This window comes from Dreissena polymorpha, chromosome 2, assembly GCF_020536995.1.
Source record: "Dreissena polymorpha isolate Duluth1 chromosome 2, UMN_Dpol_1.0, whole genome shotgun sequence".
NCBI classification, from domain to species: domain Eukaryota; kingdom Metazoa; phylum Mollusca; class Bivalvia; order Myida; family Dreissenidae; genus Dreissena; species Dreissena polymorpha.
In genome coordinates, this window is record NC_068356.1 from 126,360,601 (window position 1) to 126,379,815 (window position 19,215).

A 19,215-nucleotide genomic window follows, 5' to 3' on the forward strand; every position below is an offset into this window, starting at 1 on the left:
GGCAAGCTGATGTACCCATGTTTTTCTCCCTTGTTGTCAAGTAAAAGTATTTCACCAACTTGAAGTCCGACAGCTAAATGATCGCAAAATGTACATATTCCTAAACACCGACCTTTAATTTCTATTAATTTCACATATTCAATTACCATGTCAGCAACTGTAAAATGTTGTATTTGAGTGTTACCCATTGTGACGTACACATCCGAGCCTTGTGCACACACCGCCCAAGGTTTGGCTGGAAGCTCGAATGAGGAAATAAATTGAAACTTTGAATCAACAAATTTCAGTTTTTGGTTGCTTCTGTCAATCGTTACCGCGTCTCCCGTTTCCAGAAACGTTAATGCAGAAAGGATGCACATTTCACTATCACTTGACAATCGAACTTTGTATTTTCCATATCGACTTAATTCCATGTCTTCAAACGGAACTTCGTATGGTGTTGGTAACCGATCATTACGTTTGACCTTAGCACTGGAACTTGGCAATGGTGTTTTGCCATCTTCTGACCAATCGCCCTTTTCATCTAAATCGATATCTGTGTCTTCATTAATCGTTTCATTTACTGAATGCATCTGTCTTTCTTCCCATGCTTGCCGCGGTGCCAGTTTTTCTTCGTTGTCTGTATTATGTTCATATTCTAAACCTGCTTTTATGATAGGTGAATTCTGATGGTTGACTTTGTCATTTCCAATGTCGTCATTGCCTCGTGTGTCCTCGTCATTCGTTGTGTCGGTCTGTGTAGCAATTGACCTTCCTTCCGATATGATAACTGTGCTTTTGTCTACTATGCTCACCAGAATCTTTGGTTGTGTTTTCTCTGATTCCAAACTAGGTGGTTGCTTTCCATATTCCACCTTCCCAAAGTCATCTGCAAGCCTGTTGACGACCTTCAGACGTGGTGTCTGCAGCTGAGATGGTATTGAGCCCATTTTACAATTTATTCTTTACTCGTTCAATCTCATGAGCCCCCATGTTTTCATTCACAGTATCGTACATTCCGTACACAGACCTTACAGTGTGGCGCAGACAAAATAATCAAAGAACAACGTTTAAGAAAGTAAAGTGTTTAAGATTTCTTTATTGCTTTGATCTATTATGTTTGTTAAACGAGAAATAAATCTTTTGTTTTCAACTCGCAAAACGCACTGTAGCGCTGAGTAAATTTGATACTTTTATGATATAGAATGTATTGTGTTAAACTGCTGTTATGTATTGGGGTCATATTTCAGCCCTAAAAAGCTAAATTGATTTTTGTAACCTTATACGTCATATTATTTTGCAGCAAAAGTATCGCTGAACTTGCTGTATTGTTGAAATTTAAATTAAAAATATAACAATTTCTGCAAGACCAAAAGTTTCTTTGTAGTTTCATTTTGATTTCTGTATCTTATACTGTTTACAGAGTCATAAACTGCGTCACGTTGCGGGAAAACCGTGCTTAATGCATATGACTAAGTGTCCTAGGTAGCTTGTGCGGTCCTGATCAAGGACGACACTTACCGCCATAACAGAGACGTCCTTTACACGAAAATTTCCATAAAAGCGGAAAGTTTCGTCTATGCGGACTACACATGCATTAATGCCAGTTTTCCCAGAACGCTTCTCAATTGATTGCGGTACACTATGGAATTTAATAAACAAATATGCGTTTCTACACAAATGTGTGTCACTGATAGAACTCCATCTTTCTGAATATGTTGTGTTGCTTTTTAAAAATAGTGGCACACATATAAGCACATTGCAACTTCAGTTGCACAATCCCATAGTTTGCATCATACTTACTTGCTGTATATTATGTTATTTAAAACGATTCGCTTAGAACAGTGACTTGAGCTTTTGTTATTTTTAGGATCTTAGTTCCATCGACCTAAAAGAAGCTTTCTTCTATGAATTTTATTTTTGTACATTATTTGTTCTTTTTCTGCAAAAATATTCTCGTTAAGTAGATCATTAATTTATGTTGTTGTTTTTTTTATAAAATTTTATTACAAACGAGATTATTTGTTTGACATGTTTTGTATCTTTTGTGATGACGATAGAATTCTTTAAATATCTTCATATAGTGTATGCAACAATTACATAAATGTGTCATGTTATCAATTCTTCGATGTTCAAATGTTTCCGCTTTGTCTTTAAACATGTTCGCTTGATTCTACAGTCTCAAAAATTCTTTATACGACTCAAACTTAAATACAGTGATGGTTACAAGCAATCCAAAAATTAATATCTCTCTAGCAACAATATACGATCCATGATTTATTTGTACACATTGATTTTCGGAAATACTGGACCAATTTGCTGAGACGCAATATTTAAATTAATTTTGTATTTTGCAACAATACCACAATAACAAAACTGGTACAGATACAATTTGAAGAAAATAAAGTGCGCGTACTTTTCTTACGCAACTCCTTTCAAACTTGAATATCTCAGTTATGAGTACATATTTTAAATTGTACATGTGATCATTTGACTACATTCTATTGAAACTCACGATGAAAATAATTCGTCCATGACGATCGGACGCTTTAGCACTTGGGGTTAGGTATGATATCTTTTTGCACGTGGAAATGGTGAAACGAGTCATATTTTATTTCGATTTCATCTAGGTGGGCCCTTACACATAAAAATAATTTAAAAATCAATGTTGTTCGTCTGCATATTCATGCGCGCAACCGCGTAATAGGTATTATGCAAACCACTTTCACCATTGTCACGTGCAAAAGGATAGAACCGTACCAACTCCACGTGCTAGAGCATCCGATCGTGATGAAGTATCTTATCGTAAGCTAATGTTTGAAAAGGGCTGCTTTAGAAAAGCATCCGCATGTACGTGTATACATTTATGGATTATGTGTTTAATGTTTTTAATCACTTATACTTCGTTTCTATGTGTCATGATTTAGAAGCGACTTTCCTCATCATCCGGTTGGCTCGGCCTCTTCCGGCCGGTGGACTGTCGGGGGCCGGAGTTCGGAGCGCTGTGTGCGTTTGAAATCGGCGGTGGAGTGGGCGCCTGCGGAGACAGACACTTCACCAGGGAGCCGATCTCGCTCTGCATGTTTGACAACGCGTGGATAATATTAAACATGGCCTTTTGGTTTTCGGTCATCACTCGTCTTAGGAAATCTACGTCGTCAATGATCCTGTTGTTTTCTTTGCTGCTGGCCTGCAGGTGCTGCAGTCGGACGTCGAGCAGCTTCTGTTGTCGCTGAATGGCGTCCAGCTGCGGTATGGCGAGTGTGGTTGCGATCTGGGTGGCGCTGTGAGATATCTTCCTGCCCTGCCCCCGACTGCCACCCTTCCGCTTTCGAACGGAGTTTCGAGTATCTGCAAAATATGTATTGGTAATCAACATTCAGAACTCCTACACAATCATTACTTTGACACCAACACGTATAATAATTCGAACTTAAATGTGTAAGCAACAAAACGAAAACGAGGGAAGTCGTTGTTCTTACTTCTGTTGAACGTATTGTCATCATCTTCGTTGATGGTCTGGGGTTTGTCGTACGTACGGTCGAACTGGATTCTTCGAGGTGTCTCCGGCACCGGCGGCGGTTCGTCGTCGTCGTCAATTAGTTCTATCTCCTCGGTACGAATGTTCTGAATGTTCGCTGCTCCATCTTTCACTTAAAAACCCAGTTAAACAGTGATTTTTTTTGCTTTTGATTGACGCATATTTCTTTGTAATGCTATACAATACAACAGAAATACATGCAAAAAAAGTGCTTATATAGGAGACGTCGATGATGTACCATTTGAATTTGATTAAAACCATTGCGCCTTTGCATATGAATCTATCTACGATAGTCATTATGTCTAATAAAGAGAACTCCATACATCGTTCAATCTCATCCTTCGCTCGTTCCAGTTTGAAGAGGTATCGTTTGACGAGACGCTGCATAATGTCACTGTAGGAGGTGTCGTCTGGTTTTAACTCCAGCGTCTTGCACACAGTTTCACGGCGTCTCTGGAAAGACATACGAGCCTCGCTCTGCGAAAATGGGGTTAAATGCATGTGTGTAAAATTTAGTCACGTATTAGCCTGTACAGTCCGAAAGGGCTAATCAGGGACGACAATTTCCGTTTAATTGTATTTTACGTTTAAAATAAGTCTCTTCCTAGCGGAAATCAAGTTTAGGCGGAATGTGTCATCCCTGATTAGCCTGTGCGGACTGCAAGGCTAAATTGGGACGACACTTTACGCAAATGGATTCAACCCCGTTTTATCAGAGCGCAATTCATTTGTACATACATAGGTCCTGTCACATTGTTACGAAAACCATATCCTTCACGATACCTAGTTGCAATTGAATTTTTAAGAAAATATGTTTTAAGATCGTTATCAATCACAATAACTTATAGGCGCATTGGTTAGTACAAACAAAACCAAACCAAAAACATACATGCACATAACATTTTACAATGAAGCATTCCATTATCAGTGTTAATGAAGCATTCTATTATTAATGAAAATTCCATTATCCGTGTAACTTAAGCATTCCAAATTATAAGTGCTAATGACGCATTTCAGTATCACAGTTAATGAAGCATTCAATTACTAGTATCAGTGTAAATTAAAAATTCCCTTATCCGTGTAAATGAAGCATTCGCGTATAAGTGTAACTAATGCATTCCATTATCAGTGTGAATCATGCATTCCATTATCAGTATAAATTCCATTATCGGTGTAAATTTAGCATTTAATTTGCACGAACATTCCTGTATCGGTGTAAATTACATTATCAGTGTAAATTAAGCATTTCATTATCAGTATAATCCAAGCATGCCATTATCAGTGTAAATAAAGCATTCGATTATTAGTGTAAATAACATTATCAGCGAAATAAAGCATCCCATTATCAGTGTAAATGAGGCATTCCATTATAAATGTTAATGAAGCATACCGTTTTTAGTGTACATGCTTAAAACCTAAAATAATAGAAATAAGAAAATAACATTGTGTGTGCCAAAACGAGTCTGTTCAGAGTACAAATCAGTGAAGTTCTTAATTTATGCGGTATCCAATACAGCTAATACAACATAAAGATAACATCTCTTTAAGAAAAAGTTTGAGTTAAATCGTAGATCGTTGAATCTGTATTCCTACTAAAAAACTAATTAGTACATATAAGGCCTAATTTGACGTATCTTCAAGCACGTTTTTTTTAACCCGTGACTTGCTGTGCAACGCAAACCGAAGGAGCTATCAGTATTACATTTACCTGTTTAAATCTTCACTAACGTTTCTTAAAACTAGTATGCGGTCAACATGCAATAAACCAGTTCAAATACCAGTGTATAAGTCGGGCAAACTGTTAAGCCGTGCGTATTCTTTGGTAAAGACAATTTACAAAGAGCGAGTATCTTTTGTAATAAGCGCCGCATGCTGTGATATATGTGCAAATTCACAAAACTATGAGCCTCGCTCTGGGAAAACGGGGTTTAATGCATAATCATTAAGTGTAGTCCCAGATTAGCATGTGAAGTCCGCACAGGCTTATCAGGCACAACACTTTCTGCCAAAGTGGATTTTATGAAGAGACTTCTTACAAACGGCACACAAAAAAAGAAAAGAAAAGCGGAAAGAGTCGTCCTTAATTAGCCTGTGCGGACGGCACATGCTTATATGGGACCATACTACGCACGTGCATTACGATCGTTTTTTATCAGAGCGAGACACACATGCAAATGTATGATGAATGACCTAGGCATTAGCAAGGCAGCAATCACGCCTACCAGAGAGCGTTCGCAAGGGGAGAAAGACAACTAGCTGTACCTGCAGGCTCTGACTACTGGACTTGGCGCTGCTGTCCGCACGGTCATGATCGCAGTCGGCCTGTAAACAAACCAGCATTGCAACCAAATACACTGGACACCTTACCACACTGAACATTGACACAACATAGGACCATGCTGGTGTTTGCCATTCAAGACAAAAAATTGACTTTGTATTAGTATAACACGCACGACATCTATGTACTATATAACAACTGTATTTAACTAGTAAATATGAACTAAATCTCAGTTATTTTTATGTGGTCATAAGTTCATAACATATCATTAGATTATATTAATATGGACTTAATTGATAATAATTTCGCTGCAAATGTGCAATATGATAAACATTAGTTTAACGTGCTTCCCTTTTGTGTCAAACATGGTTGATGAATTTTTCAAGAATTAACAAATAAAGTAAAAGATAAAGTCATCAAATCACAGGCTTCGATGCACGTTTTGCCATTCTCTTTTGTTCTGTGTATTTCCCGACGACCTTGGATCCTCCAACGGTGTCCCCAAGTCACTGGTACATCCGGCGAGCATGTCAGTCGTTATCTGTACAGCACGAGAAGGATGTTTCCACGGCGCCACGTGACTGACCCTGTAGCGCCCATGAAACACCTTTCTTATACTGTAAGTTAATCCAGCGCCAATTTAACACACGTTTCATATACAGAAAGTTAATCCAGCGCCAATTTAACACCTTTCTAATACTTTAAGTTAATACATCTTTCTTGTACAGTACGTTCATCCATCCGCAATTAACACCTTAATTATATTATAAGTTAATCCAGCGCAAATTAAACGCCTTTCCTACACTTTCAGTTAATCCAGCGTCAATTAAACATCTTTCTTATACTGTAAGTTAATCCAGCAACCAATTAAACAATTTTCTGATACTGTAAATTGATCCAGCGTCAAATAATTTTTTTCTTTTACTGTAAGTTAATCCAGCGCCAACTAAACATCTTTCTTATACTGTAAGTAAATCAAGCGCGAATAAAACACCTTTCTTATACTGTAAGTAAATCAAGCGTCAATTAAACAATTTTCATATACTGTCAGTTAATCCAGCGCCAATTAAATACCTTTCTTATACTGTAAGTAAATCAAGCGCGAATTAAACACATTTCTTATAATGTAAGTTAATCAAGTGCCAATTACTGTTAATCCTCCTGTTTCCGAGTATGTGAGCGATGTATCCTCCTGTTGCTAACTGCATATCAAAGTCTTGCAATACGGCTGCATACCAGCTAGATCTACTATTATCCTCTCTATTTATAACGTCGTTTTAATACGTTAAAATATTGAAACATTACATTTTGAACTATGCGGTTACCTTTATGAATGTTTTTCTTATTTTTCTTTCATAATTTTCCTTTCCTTTTTCTTTGCTAACACAGAGTTGGCGAAAACAGCTCCAGAGGTAACAGAACGACTTCGGAGAAGGGATCATGTTAAACGGAACCGGAAGTGTGCTTCCATCGTCCATGTAATTCATCCAGAGCTTGGTTCGAGCGAACTTCCATTCGACATCACAGTCGCCCTAAAACATGATCACATGTAAACTTCTCTTATTTGCTGACAAGCAATAATGAATTGATACACATAACTGAGTTTTAAAACTCTTTGCAGTACAGCTCCGTTTTGGAAAATAACTAGGCTTAATTCATGTGCATAATGTGCCGTCCTATATAAGCCTGTGCTGTCCACAAAGACTTATCAGGGACAAAGCGTTCCGCTTTGATCATAATTTTCGTTTAAAGAATGTACATTTTATACGAAAATCAAGTAAAGGCGGAAAGTGTCGTCCATGACAAGCCTGGGCGCACTGCACAGGCTTATCTGGGACGACACTTTACGCACATGCATTAAGCCCAGTTTTCCCATAACGAGACTCGTATGTACCTGTATTGCTTCAAAGGAATGACTCATCATAGCGATGAGCATGTTGATAAGGACGATGATAATGACAACGTGGTAGATAGCAAACAGCATGAGACCGACTCCTTCCACGATGTCCGTGCTGCTCTCCGTATAGTCCGAAACGGAGCCATGACCGGCGCTGTAAACTACAAACATACGAAGAAGATTGCTGTTTTTTTTATAAATATAACATTAAAAAAACTTTACATAACTAGGGTTTGCATTTATATCTGTGATATTTTTAACATTTTACGCTGAGCATTTATGAAAACTTTCGAGAAAGTGTTGCTGAAAATATATTTTCGTTAATTATGCACTGATTCCTGAAAAACTTATAACACATTTGTTTGTAAAACCGGCTTAACAGTTTGAAGAAAATACTAAATTTGTGATTACAACCGCCACATTTACGATCATTTTGTATATCGGATCATGGCCATGCTATCCTCTATTCACTACACAAGTAGAGCCGCGCTCAGGAGAAATGGGGCATGTGCGTCAAGTGTCATACCTGATAAGCCTGTGCGGTTCGAACAGGCTTATCATGGGCGACACTTCAAGCCTAAACTGGATATTCACTAAGAATAGACTTCCTTTAAACGAAGCATAGCATAAACGCGGAAAGTCTCGTCCATGATTTGCCCGTGAAGCCTTCGCAGGATAAACAGGGATGACACTTTACGCACATGCATTAAGCCCAGTTTTGCCGAATCGAGGCTCATACAGTTATTGCTATTGTGCACGTGCAACATGCGACGCCTGAGTACCTGCTCGGCTCGAGTTTTGCTGGACCCCGTCCGTACACAGAATTTTGTTCCTGTCACTGTCGAGCAGCATGCACTGACGAACTTGCAAGGGGGAAATACGTCGATACATGTTAGAACATGCACACATCCCAGGTGGTAAAATGTCAAATAGTTATATACTAGAAGAGCACTCAGAAAATTGCAAACAGTTATGTGCCAGAATAGCCCATGGGATTGTTACATAGCCAATACAACACATTTGTTAAGTGTTATTAATTAACGAGATTACCTGCTGCGATAGTGTAAATACAACTGAGTTAATAAACTTATATTACTTACGTATTTTGTTCATTTTTGATTTTGACAGCTCCACTTTATATGTACAAAGTCAATCGGTATTAACATATATATTAATATGTTACTGAAGAGCATTTATCTGTTTTTGTTTTATTAAATCTATTCCGATCCAGCAATTTGTACCAGCAAATGAGAGATTTTGTAAAAACAATTTTCACACATCCAAGGACTGCACAAATTTCTATGTTTGGGCACAACTGATGTATATAACTGCTTCATCTAGTAACAAACTATTATATACGAACTAGTGTGGGTACCCCATATTTTATTTTGTCTCAAAAAATGTGCAGCTCCATGAGATACACATGCATGCCAAATATCAAGTTGCTATCTTCAATATTGCAAAAGTACTCATAAAATAAGCGATTTGGGCCACATAAATTTGACCTCTGACCTTGAAGTATGACCTTGACCTTGACCTTTCACGCCTCAAAATGTTCAGCTCCATGAGATACACATGCATGCCAAATATCAAGTTGCTATCTTCACTGTTGCAAAAGTATTCATAAAATGAGCGATTTTGGCCACATATATTTGACCTCTGACCTTGAAGGATGACCTTGACCTTGACCTTTCACCACTCAAAATGTGCAGCTTTATGAGATACACATGCATGCCAGATATGAAGTTGCTATCTTCAATATAGCAAAAGTTATTGCAAAATGTTAAAGTTGGCGCAAACAGACAGACCAACAGACAGACCAACAGACCAACAGACAGGGCAAAAACAATATGTCCCCCACTACTATAGTGGGGGACATAAAAAGCTGATGTCGTAAAATAACTGCGCACAAAAAGATAGTTGCGCAATTTTAAAGTACTATTTAATATGGTTGTACTGTTTTATCATTCTAGCAGCAAAACATTTCGAGTCACACGCATTAAAAGTTTGGATTGCTTATCTGTAATTTTCCGAAATTTGTTGATATATATTGTGTACAAAATCATGTAAGCACTGTTTAACCATCCACACAGTATGAATAAATACCGACTGGCAATATTGACGAGTTCTGGCTTTGTTTATTCGCATTTTAAACCCCCGCGGTGGCGATTATTTTGAGAAAATATGTGTTAATCCAATTCTTTTTAAACAGTCAGTTTTAATGTATATTTTTCTATAAGTGTGCGACTGCAAAACACGGCTATCTGACAGAATCTTTAAAAGGACCACAACTCTGCTTATTTTGAACAAAAAAGCACCGGAATTCCCAGTAGTTTCTACATGATGATACATATACGAATAAAGTTTGCTCACTCAAGCTGATATACTTTTTGACGATGCTGCGAAGCAGCTCGTCTAAGTTAGCATACCATGAAACAAGAAATATCTTTAAAAAAGATATACGGCGTTGATTGTGGTCGATGTTTATGAACGATCAAAAGTTATCTCTATGAGATAAAAAGTAGCGGATGCCTTTTTTCTGCGCAGTTCTTAGCTACATCATAAGCAAATCAATTACGGGGTGTTGCGCCAGATTTCGTGGCTTATTTTGCTTTATGTGATATTATAACTCAAATATCTATATTTACAGAATAGAAAAACACAAGAAACATGAAAATAAACGAGTGCATATAGGTCAGCCGGCAATACTCGAATCTTATTTAATTGCATAATTATAGTATAGTGAATTATTGTGCTCATGCTTAATAAACTGGTCTAAATGGATAAATATTTCTAATTAATTTTATCAAAATTGGTCCTTATCATGCAAATGTTGAAACCATATTAAAAATCGATGATTGACATACCACAATAATATCGCCGAATATCTTTATTTAGTATCTTTCTGATCAAAACAGACTTCAAGTGCACAAAGTTTACGAGACGGCGTTTATATAAAGATTTCTGCAACTGACCGCAAACTGACCTTGATACCTTGCGGATTGGAATGCAATGCATTACAGTCACTACGTTATTGTCAGTAAGACCGGTGTAACACAATGAACGCAACCCCTTCTGCGAACTCCGGTGATGAACTGTATGTAAACTGTGACTTTCACAAATGGCCGCGAATTGACCCGAAACCTCGCGGGTTGAAATGCAATGCAAGTAAGTACTAAATATGACAACATAGCCTTTAGTATAAACGCTTTTGCGCTGGTAATTCCCTGAAAATAAAAGGTGAACGCACAAACTGTATTTATGTCGAAAATTGATTGTAAAACTGTTCTATCTATTGAGCCTTTTCATTAGAGATAAAATTGTTTCATGCTGTAAAACAGTGTTACAAAGACGCGGATATGTTTCCAATGTTCTGGTGTTATACTCAAATCAGCCAATGGAATAAATGAAGTGTATTCATTCGTACCTAGCCGCGGGAAATTTTATTTGAGTATTATTGGACACTTACAAAGGTCAAGTCAGGGTGAAAAGCTGGCTTAATACAGCTTACGCCGAAAAATTCTTCACAATGGCGACCTATGTAAAAGACCGAGCCAGTCCGATTGAGATAGCTCGATTTTTCTAATCGGAATACCTCGCTGATTGTCATTGATAAAGGTATAGGAAGCTCAGCTGTAAATAGGACAGCATATTCTGGGAAAAAGATTTATTAATAGTTTGAAAACGTTCATTTTAAATCAGTTATATTCAATTTTGATATGTTTATAGATCAATGAAACAACTATGCATTTTCTGTATTGTATTTGACATTTGTCGTGATTCAGTAAATAAATTGCGAATTAAAACGTGTATAATTAACTTTCAACGCGATCTTGAGTGTAACGAAAACGAATTTTCCATATTTAATAAACTTTTCAAACAGAAATTACAGAGCCACATCAGTGCACATACTAAGTTTGATAATTCATTCGTTTGTTGGATATTGTTTGCTGTTTTAAACACATATTAGGTTATATCGCGGAGATATAGTTAACCTTACCATGGGCGAACTCACGTATTCAAGTGCTCTTACGGCTATGCGCTCATAGCTACTTTCGGGAATCATCATAAAATTATTGCCGTTCTTAACGAACAAACATGTCTAAGCTTATTGAATAAGAGAAAAAAAAATAATCAAAAGAGAAAAATTATATGTTCATGCACATGGGCATGTTAAATCACGTCCGTACACATAGCATCATTAACTTAGGAAAAGAAACAACGAAATATAAAGTTTGGTATGATATACATGTGAAATTAAAGAGCATGGTGTAATTAAAGAGCATGTCAAATTTTGAATTTATATGCTGAAACGTAATGTTATAACCCATAAACGTTTTACTGTTACAGAACGTTTTTAAAGATAATTGGTACAGAAAGTACACGTCGAATATCTTTTTAAAGATATTTCTTGTTATATTTAATCGAGAATGTAACCCGCCTCCCAGTTTCGTTGAATGGATCAAGTTCCCCACGGGAACTACTTCACCGTACCCCCAATTTTTTTTTCGTACCCTACATTTTTTGTACCCAATTTGTTTCGTACCCAATTTTTTTTCGTTCACAAATTTTGGCTCGTACCCAATTTTTTTTCGTACGCAATTTTTTTCCTACCCAATTTTTTTTTTTAGTAACCAAACGTTTTTTTCGTACCAAATTTTTCTTTGGCATATTTTTTTTACGCAAAATTTTCGTACCCACATACACAATTGTGGTGATGTAGATAAATTTAAAAAGATGCTTTTATATCAATCCTCTTTAAAAGCATCGTCACACCAGAACTGTCAGTACTTTGATTGAGTATGTGACAAAAACTCTGGCGGTAGGGCAGACGGACAAAGGAAAATCAATATGACCTTTCTTAAGTGGGAGCATGAATGTGCGCTAAAAAATAAAATAAAAAAATCAGTATGTCACAAATTCCCTAAACAATTTAATATCTTACTTCCGCCGGGTCCCGGGTGCTTCACGTTTATGTCTGTGATGCTGACCTGACCAAAAATCGACCAAAACAGGCTGTAGAACGTCTGTCTGAGGCTACAAATGGAGAAATGTATGAATCTTAATCTAGGAAAACGGGGTTCTTAGCGAAATTGAGTTAAGGCGGAAAGTGTCGTCCCTGATTAGCCTGTGCGGACTGCACAGGCTTATATAGGACGGCACTTGACGGACATACATTTAAACCAGTTTTCTTTGAGAGAGGCTAACACAACGCACATTCAAATTGCATATTATCAAAAAAACGCTCTAACCAATCAATTATTGATATTTATTATAATATCAAGCATTGCTGTTACTCGTATTTCGTATCCCTGTTTCTTACCCCTGGAACGCCTCCGCTGCGAACACTTGTACCGTATGCCCGTTCATGGTCATCTGTATACGCTGTGTGCCGTAGTACCAGTACAGGTTGTGCATACCCACCATGAACGAAAACAACACCTAGCAACAGAAATACATCACCTAGCAACAGAAATACAACACATAGCAACGGACGACAACGTGAAGCGCACCCATATCAAAGTTTTAGACAGTTTATGCTTGTTACCATTACATTATTGCCACTAAATTAAAAATATTCCGTAGCAAAATCACTTTTAAGTTTTAATGTAAAACTTTTGCATATTCGATATTTGTTATCCAATATTTCGGTGCATACATATAATGTATAAATTGGTTTCAATAGACGTAGCATCGAAGAACATACCAAAGTAAATAGCACCAAGAAGCGGGTTATGTCTCCGATCATTCTGCCCAAAGATATTTGAAGTGGGCCCAACACTTCGAAAGCAGGCATGAGGTAAGTGGTTCGAGCAAAGCTGATAACGTTGGCAATAGCAAACAAAACGTCCGACACAATCTCCGGGTCGTCCATCTTCCATTTGAAGCGAGCTGAAGTTATACAGAGCTTGTTCTGGCAAAAATGGGCTTAATGCATGTGCGCAAAGTGTTTCTCCCAGATTGCAGTCTGCACATGCCATTCAGGGACGATACTTTCGCCGAAACTGTATTTTTGCTAGGATGATACTTCCTTTAAACAGATAATACCATAAAGCGGGAAGTGTCGTTCCGGATAAGCCTGTATGCACTGCACATGCTAATCTTGGACGACACGCACATGCATTTAACACAGACCACGGTGATGCAAGATAATAAGGCATACGTTAGGGTTAACAATTACTATAAACGCACGTGCGTGGATGCGCATATGCCACCAACGGTTTACGGATTCTGTCAAACACAAACGGCCGTAGAAATCAATATCATAAATGTTATAAAAGGGTATCATGTCTCGAAGGTTTCATCCGTCTCAAAGGCTAGGTTGTACTGATAACGTATAAGTAACACTCACATGCTTCCATGAAGTAATTTCGAGGATGGTTCATCGGATCCTTTATTTCTTGTAACAGCAAGTTGAAGAGCGTGTAGTTCTCCTGCACGTGACCCTGCACGAGTAGCTCACGTGCGCGTCGCGTGCCCCGGAAATAGCTACAGGAAACAAGTATTGAGATTATAGATTTTTCTCATTGCAATGTCGTCAGCTATGACGTAATATCAATCGTTATATTGGTCAAATTTAAAAAGTGCTGATGAAACTGTGAGTTATTTAATATGCGTTTCAAAGAACAAACCTTTGCTCATTGATAATTCAACACACATTGGATCATGTGGGGTGGAACTTTTGATAACCTTAAGTTTCAGATCATGTTAATAAATCAAGTATTGCAGCAGATATACATGTGATGTAAGGGTGTATGTTTATGGTAATGGTATTTTTGTATAGCTCACTTCAAGACATAAATATAAATGAGACTAGTTCTGGGAAAACTGGATCTATTGCATGTGCTTTAAGTGTTATCCCAGATTACACTGTGCATTCCGCACAGGCTAATAAGGGACCACAGCTTCAGCTGATAATGGATTTTCGTTTACAAGAGACATTCTTTAATAATAATAATAGCGGAAAGTGTCATCCCTGATCAGCCTTTCTGGACTGCACATGCTTATCTGGGACGACATTATACGCATGTGTATTAGTCCCAGTTTTCCGAGAGCGCTGCTCAAACACATGCTCCACGGACCTGTCCGCCTCTGCCACCATGTACTCGGTGAAGAATCTGAGAACGTAGGAGGCGAGGTACATGGAGAGAACGCTGTAGTCCATAAAGTTGTAGTAGTTGACGAAATAGGACAGGCCCCCTGAGCTGTAGATCTGCTTACATTCTATCCATAACAAACCTAGAATAGAAAATAAAGCGAAGGTGACGAAATAAGATGTGCTCTTAAGATGTAGATCTTGAAAGATAGAAAGATAGATAGATATACTTTTATTTCCCTCCATTCATGAATATCTATCTGTCATATAAATGTGCACTAGTGACATAAAACACTAACTTATTTACCCTTTTCCAAATGATGTAGATGTAATGGCAAGCACGTGGCTTTCGTTGATTGAGAACCAAATTAACAAAAAGCTTAAAAGACGCATCGCAATCGTTAATAGCTGGTCATCGGTGCAAACATTGACATGTGATTAGTAAAGCTATCACAAATAATTATTCTAAAATAAATCGTATTCAAACGACATCTGTAAATGACATGATTTTTGACATGATATACGCACATCAGGAACACCCATGCAAGATCTCAGAATGAATGTCAATGCGGAAATGGTAATAATGGAAACACATATACTTTACAATTTCCATTACATTTAGTAATATCATTATCATTCAAAATTCATTCGGTTCAGTGCGATAGATTTTAATTGTAATGAAATGTCTATTTCAGAAACTACTTTGAGACAATTTTAGAGAGTATCAATCCACGACCAATGACTCCGTCAGGTATAATTGCAAGTTTGATAATGGACCACCGCGAGTTACTATTTGAACTATAATTGCGTTCATTTCGAATTATTTTCCGTAATTAGCTCTACAATATCAGCCGCGTTCAGATAAAACTCTGCTTAATGTATGGCGTAAAGTGTCGTCCGAGATTAGCCTGTGCAGCTAATACGGGCTTATAAGGGACGACAATTTCCGCATAGAATGGATTTTCGTTTTAAAAATACTTCTTTTAAGCGAAACATTCCATAAAAGGAGGAAAGTATCGTCTGTAATAAGCCTGTGAGGACTTCACAGGGTAATCTATGGCGACAATTCACGCACATGCATTAATATAAAGAAGTGGAACTCCAGTTGCTGAAGCAGTATTGCATTCTCATTATAAACAATTAGTTGGTCTTTTATTTAAGGCAAGTGACCAATTGCCAAACAGTACGAAACAGCACAATATGAAACAACATAGACACATAAAAGAATAAAGCTGGGGTCAGCGCATTGGAACGGTCAATGCAAAACATTGGGGGTTTAAATCGGTGTTGGAGCGCTCAACCTCACAGTTGGCCCAGCAATATTCATGATACATATAAGTGTAAATAAAATTTAACATCGTAGCATTGCAACTCAAAAACAATAATACAAGGGAATTAAAACGCTTTCAATGTAATTACCATTTAATTACTCAATGGTAGGATGAAGACCAGAGCAACAGAGTTACAACTTTTTCAGGAACGATGAAATGAAATTACGAACAAGATTCAACTAGCCTACATCCCTTCTTTTTTGAAAAAGATTTAACAATATAGCATCATATAGTTAATATTTCAGATCATCATCGCGCAAATACAGGAAGAAGCAGCAATTATGGGTGTAAAAAGATACATATTACATAGCTTGGTTGTTTATGTGACTGCTAAAAAAATTAATCAAACAAGAAACACCCTTCAGAGAGAAAATATTAATAAAGTTTAACGATATAAACCCGATGACCTATGCTTAAGTCGAGTTTTTTTTAGAAAGAGGCTCAAATGAACCGTACGTACTTACCTAATATCCAAAATACAATACACATTTGTACATGAGTTAGTAAGGTGCTCGCAGGTCGTAATGTTTCTTTTAGCAAACTTTCTATCTTTTCTTCTCTGTAATAAAGACATCAACAATTAGTTCACTTTAAAGTCATGCATGATACATGTATGTTATGTTAACTGAAAAATATGAGAACTGAAAGAAGAATATATAAACCATGATGGTTACTAACGTTTCTGTAAATTGTGAACTGATAGCAGACGATATAAATCATTTTGGTAACGTGCGTTATAGCACGCATCTGCAATTTATTCAAGTTATAACACAAAACATATATACAAGTATACGCGTATTTTTAATCACGGTCAGTATGTAAGTGTTTGTTTGCAAGTAAGTATTAATGGGACGGAACATATGTACCACTTACAAACATACACATGCATATTCATAAATAATGGTAGTACATGTATTCATTTCTTATCAAATCACGGTAATATATGTAAGATAATGACGCATGTTCAATCTTTATTTGAAATATATAACATAAACTAAAAGATGAGCATATTCAATGAGAAATTAGATGTTATTTTTTAGTCATTAAATTCGATAGTTTAGCATCGCGCTTGGTAAACAAGGCTTCATGTGTTTGAAGTGCCGTCCATGATAAGCTAATACAGTTCACAATGGTTAATCAGGGTCGAAATTTTACGCTTTTATTGTAGTTTCTGTTTGTAGCAAGTCTCTATTGGCAAAAACCCAGTGTAGGAGGAAACTGTCACAACTGATTAGCCTATGTGGACTGCACAGGCTAAGCAGGGACGATACTTTGTACAACTACATTAAGTTCCGTTTTGCCAGAGCAAGACTCGTTTCACTAATCGTACCTCGAGAAGTGCGCGTTGTTGGGAAGCTGCAGGTCGGCTGTTGAGCGGATGGACACGCTGCTCTCGGATATCCGGAACGTGGCGACGGCGAGCAGCATGAGGAAACACAAGTGTGACGTCGTGTGCGTTATGAACTTCGTCACCGGACACCGCATGATGGAGCCCAGCTGACAGGCAGCCGCCACAAAAACATAAGTACTTATAAGACCCATGCTCTAGGAAAACGGAGCTTAATGCATGTGCATAAGTGTCGTCCCATATCTCGCACAGGCTAATCAGGGACAACATCGTCCGCCTATACTGCATTTCGTTTAGAAGAGACTGTCTGTCTAGGAAAAAATCCATTAAAGCGGAATTTGTCGTCCATAATTAGCCTGTTCGGACTGCACATGCTGATCTTATACTCTCTACCTAACTAGATTATCGTCTAGAAGAGAATTCATTTCTGAGAAAAAATCCATTTAAGCGAATGGTGTCGTCCCTGATTGCGCACATGCATTAAACCCCGTTTTCCAAGAGCGCGGCTCATATATATACTACAGCAACTTATGAATGTGCTGACTTGATTGTAAAACCTACGTAACGCAAAATCGGTATATGTGAAAACTGTTTATATCCTTTTTAATTGTTATGAAAGAAATATATGATTATGGTATCCATTCAACAGATTCATAAATGTAGTAACATTACAATATACAAGCGAGATTTCAAACGTTTTATAATGTGACGACACTAAAGTGTATCGACGTGGCGTAGTGAATATGGTCTCCGACCAGCTCCACTTAGGGAGCGATCATTAGATCTCCCTAAAAGACACGAAGTACTGGTTCTACCCAGGAAACGGGAGTGTTTCAATAAACCGAAGGCGTTCGATGCATTTGAGCTAAAATAAATATACTTAAACTGAACTTAAGTGTATACCTTGGAGTTGGGCAGGAACACGTAGACCGCGCACAGGAAGGGGATGGCTGGCAGAAAGAGGACCGCGTACACTGTCTCCCGTATCCAGTTGAAGCTCTGCAGGAAACCCATCTCCGAGCCGTACCATATGGACGTCATGTGCTGCTGGCAGTTGGGGTGGGCGACAAACTGAACACAACATGCATGTGCGTAAAGTGTCGAACAAGATTTGCCTGTGCAGTCCGCATAGGCTTATCTGGGACGACTTTTCCGCTTTTTTGCAAGTCTCATTTAAATAAAACTCAGGTCTAGGCGGCAAGTGTCGTCCATGATAAGGCTGTGCGGACTTTACGCAGGAGTTGGGTGCCTTGAAGCGCATTGTTCGTACCCGTGGTATATTGAAGTATACTTAAAAGTGAGCGGGGTACTTTTATGATGTACTGTGCCAACAACCATCAATGGGGCGTTATTGGCAATAATAGCAAGAGGCGATTCACCCTATTGGATACACAGTGTATTTTTTTAAGGTAAGCATACATCAGTTGTAACACTTGGTTTGTTTAGTTCATGTAGTCAGCGCTAATTGATCCTCAAGTATCACAACAGTAAGTGTTTGGATAAAGGTTATCAAATAGTTTCTGATCAATTATTGCGCTCATATAAACCTCGCTCTGGGAAAACAGTGTTAAATACATGTGCGAAAAGTGTCGTTCCAGATAAGCATGTGCAGTCCACACAGGCTAATCAAGGACGACACTTTCCGCTTAGACTGGGTTTTCGTTTCGACTTATTTTTAACATGTAATTCTACTAATGCGGAAAGCGTCGAAAGGCTAATCACACTAGACACTAGACACACGCATT

General features: G+C 37.8%; 1 protein-coding gene across 1 annotated transcript in view; it reads right to left on the bottom strand.

Annotated features, from left to right (window-relative positions):
* Positions 1–1,060: 1,060 nt before the first annotated feature.
* LOC127868906 (short transient receptor potential channel 7-like) overlaps positions 1,061–19,215 on the bottom strand; it is a 31,221-nt gene continuing 13,066 nt past the window's right edge. The window contains exons 5-19 of the mRNA XM_052411058.1: positions 18,374–18,541; positions 17,453–17,619; positions 16,587–16,681; positions 14,778–14,934; positions 14,048–14,184; positions 13,403–13,587; positions 13,019–13,137; positions 12,641–12,732; positions 8,478–8,558; positions 7,693–7,856; positions 7,124–7,330; positions 5,783–5,842; positions 3,844–3,973; positions 3,462–3,632; positions 1,061–3,330 (exon numbers count right to left, since the gene is read on the bottom strand). Of these exons, the coding sequence (XP_052267018.1) occupies positions 2,903–3,330; positions 3,462–3,632; positions 3,844–3,973; positions 5,783–5,842; positions 7,124–7,330; positions 7,693–7,856; positions 8,478–8,558; positions 12,641–12,732; positions 13,019–13,137; positions 13,403–13,587; positions 14,048–14,184; positions 14,778–14,934; positions 16,587–16,681; positions 17,453–17,619; positions 18,374–18,541 (2,361 nt within the window). The 3' untranslated portion in view covers positions 1,061–2,902. The remainder of the gene's footprint in view (positions 3,331–3,461; positions 3,633–3,843; positions 3,974–5,782; positions 5,843–7,123; positions 7,331–7,692; positions 7,857–8,477; positions 8,559–12,640; positions 12,733–13,018; positions 13,138–13,402; positions 13,588–14,047; positions 14,185–14,777; positions 14,935–16,586; positions 16,682–17,452; positions 17,620–18,373; positions 18,542–19,215) is intronic.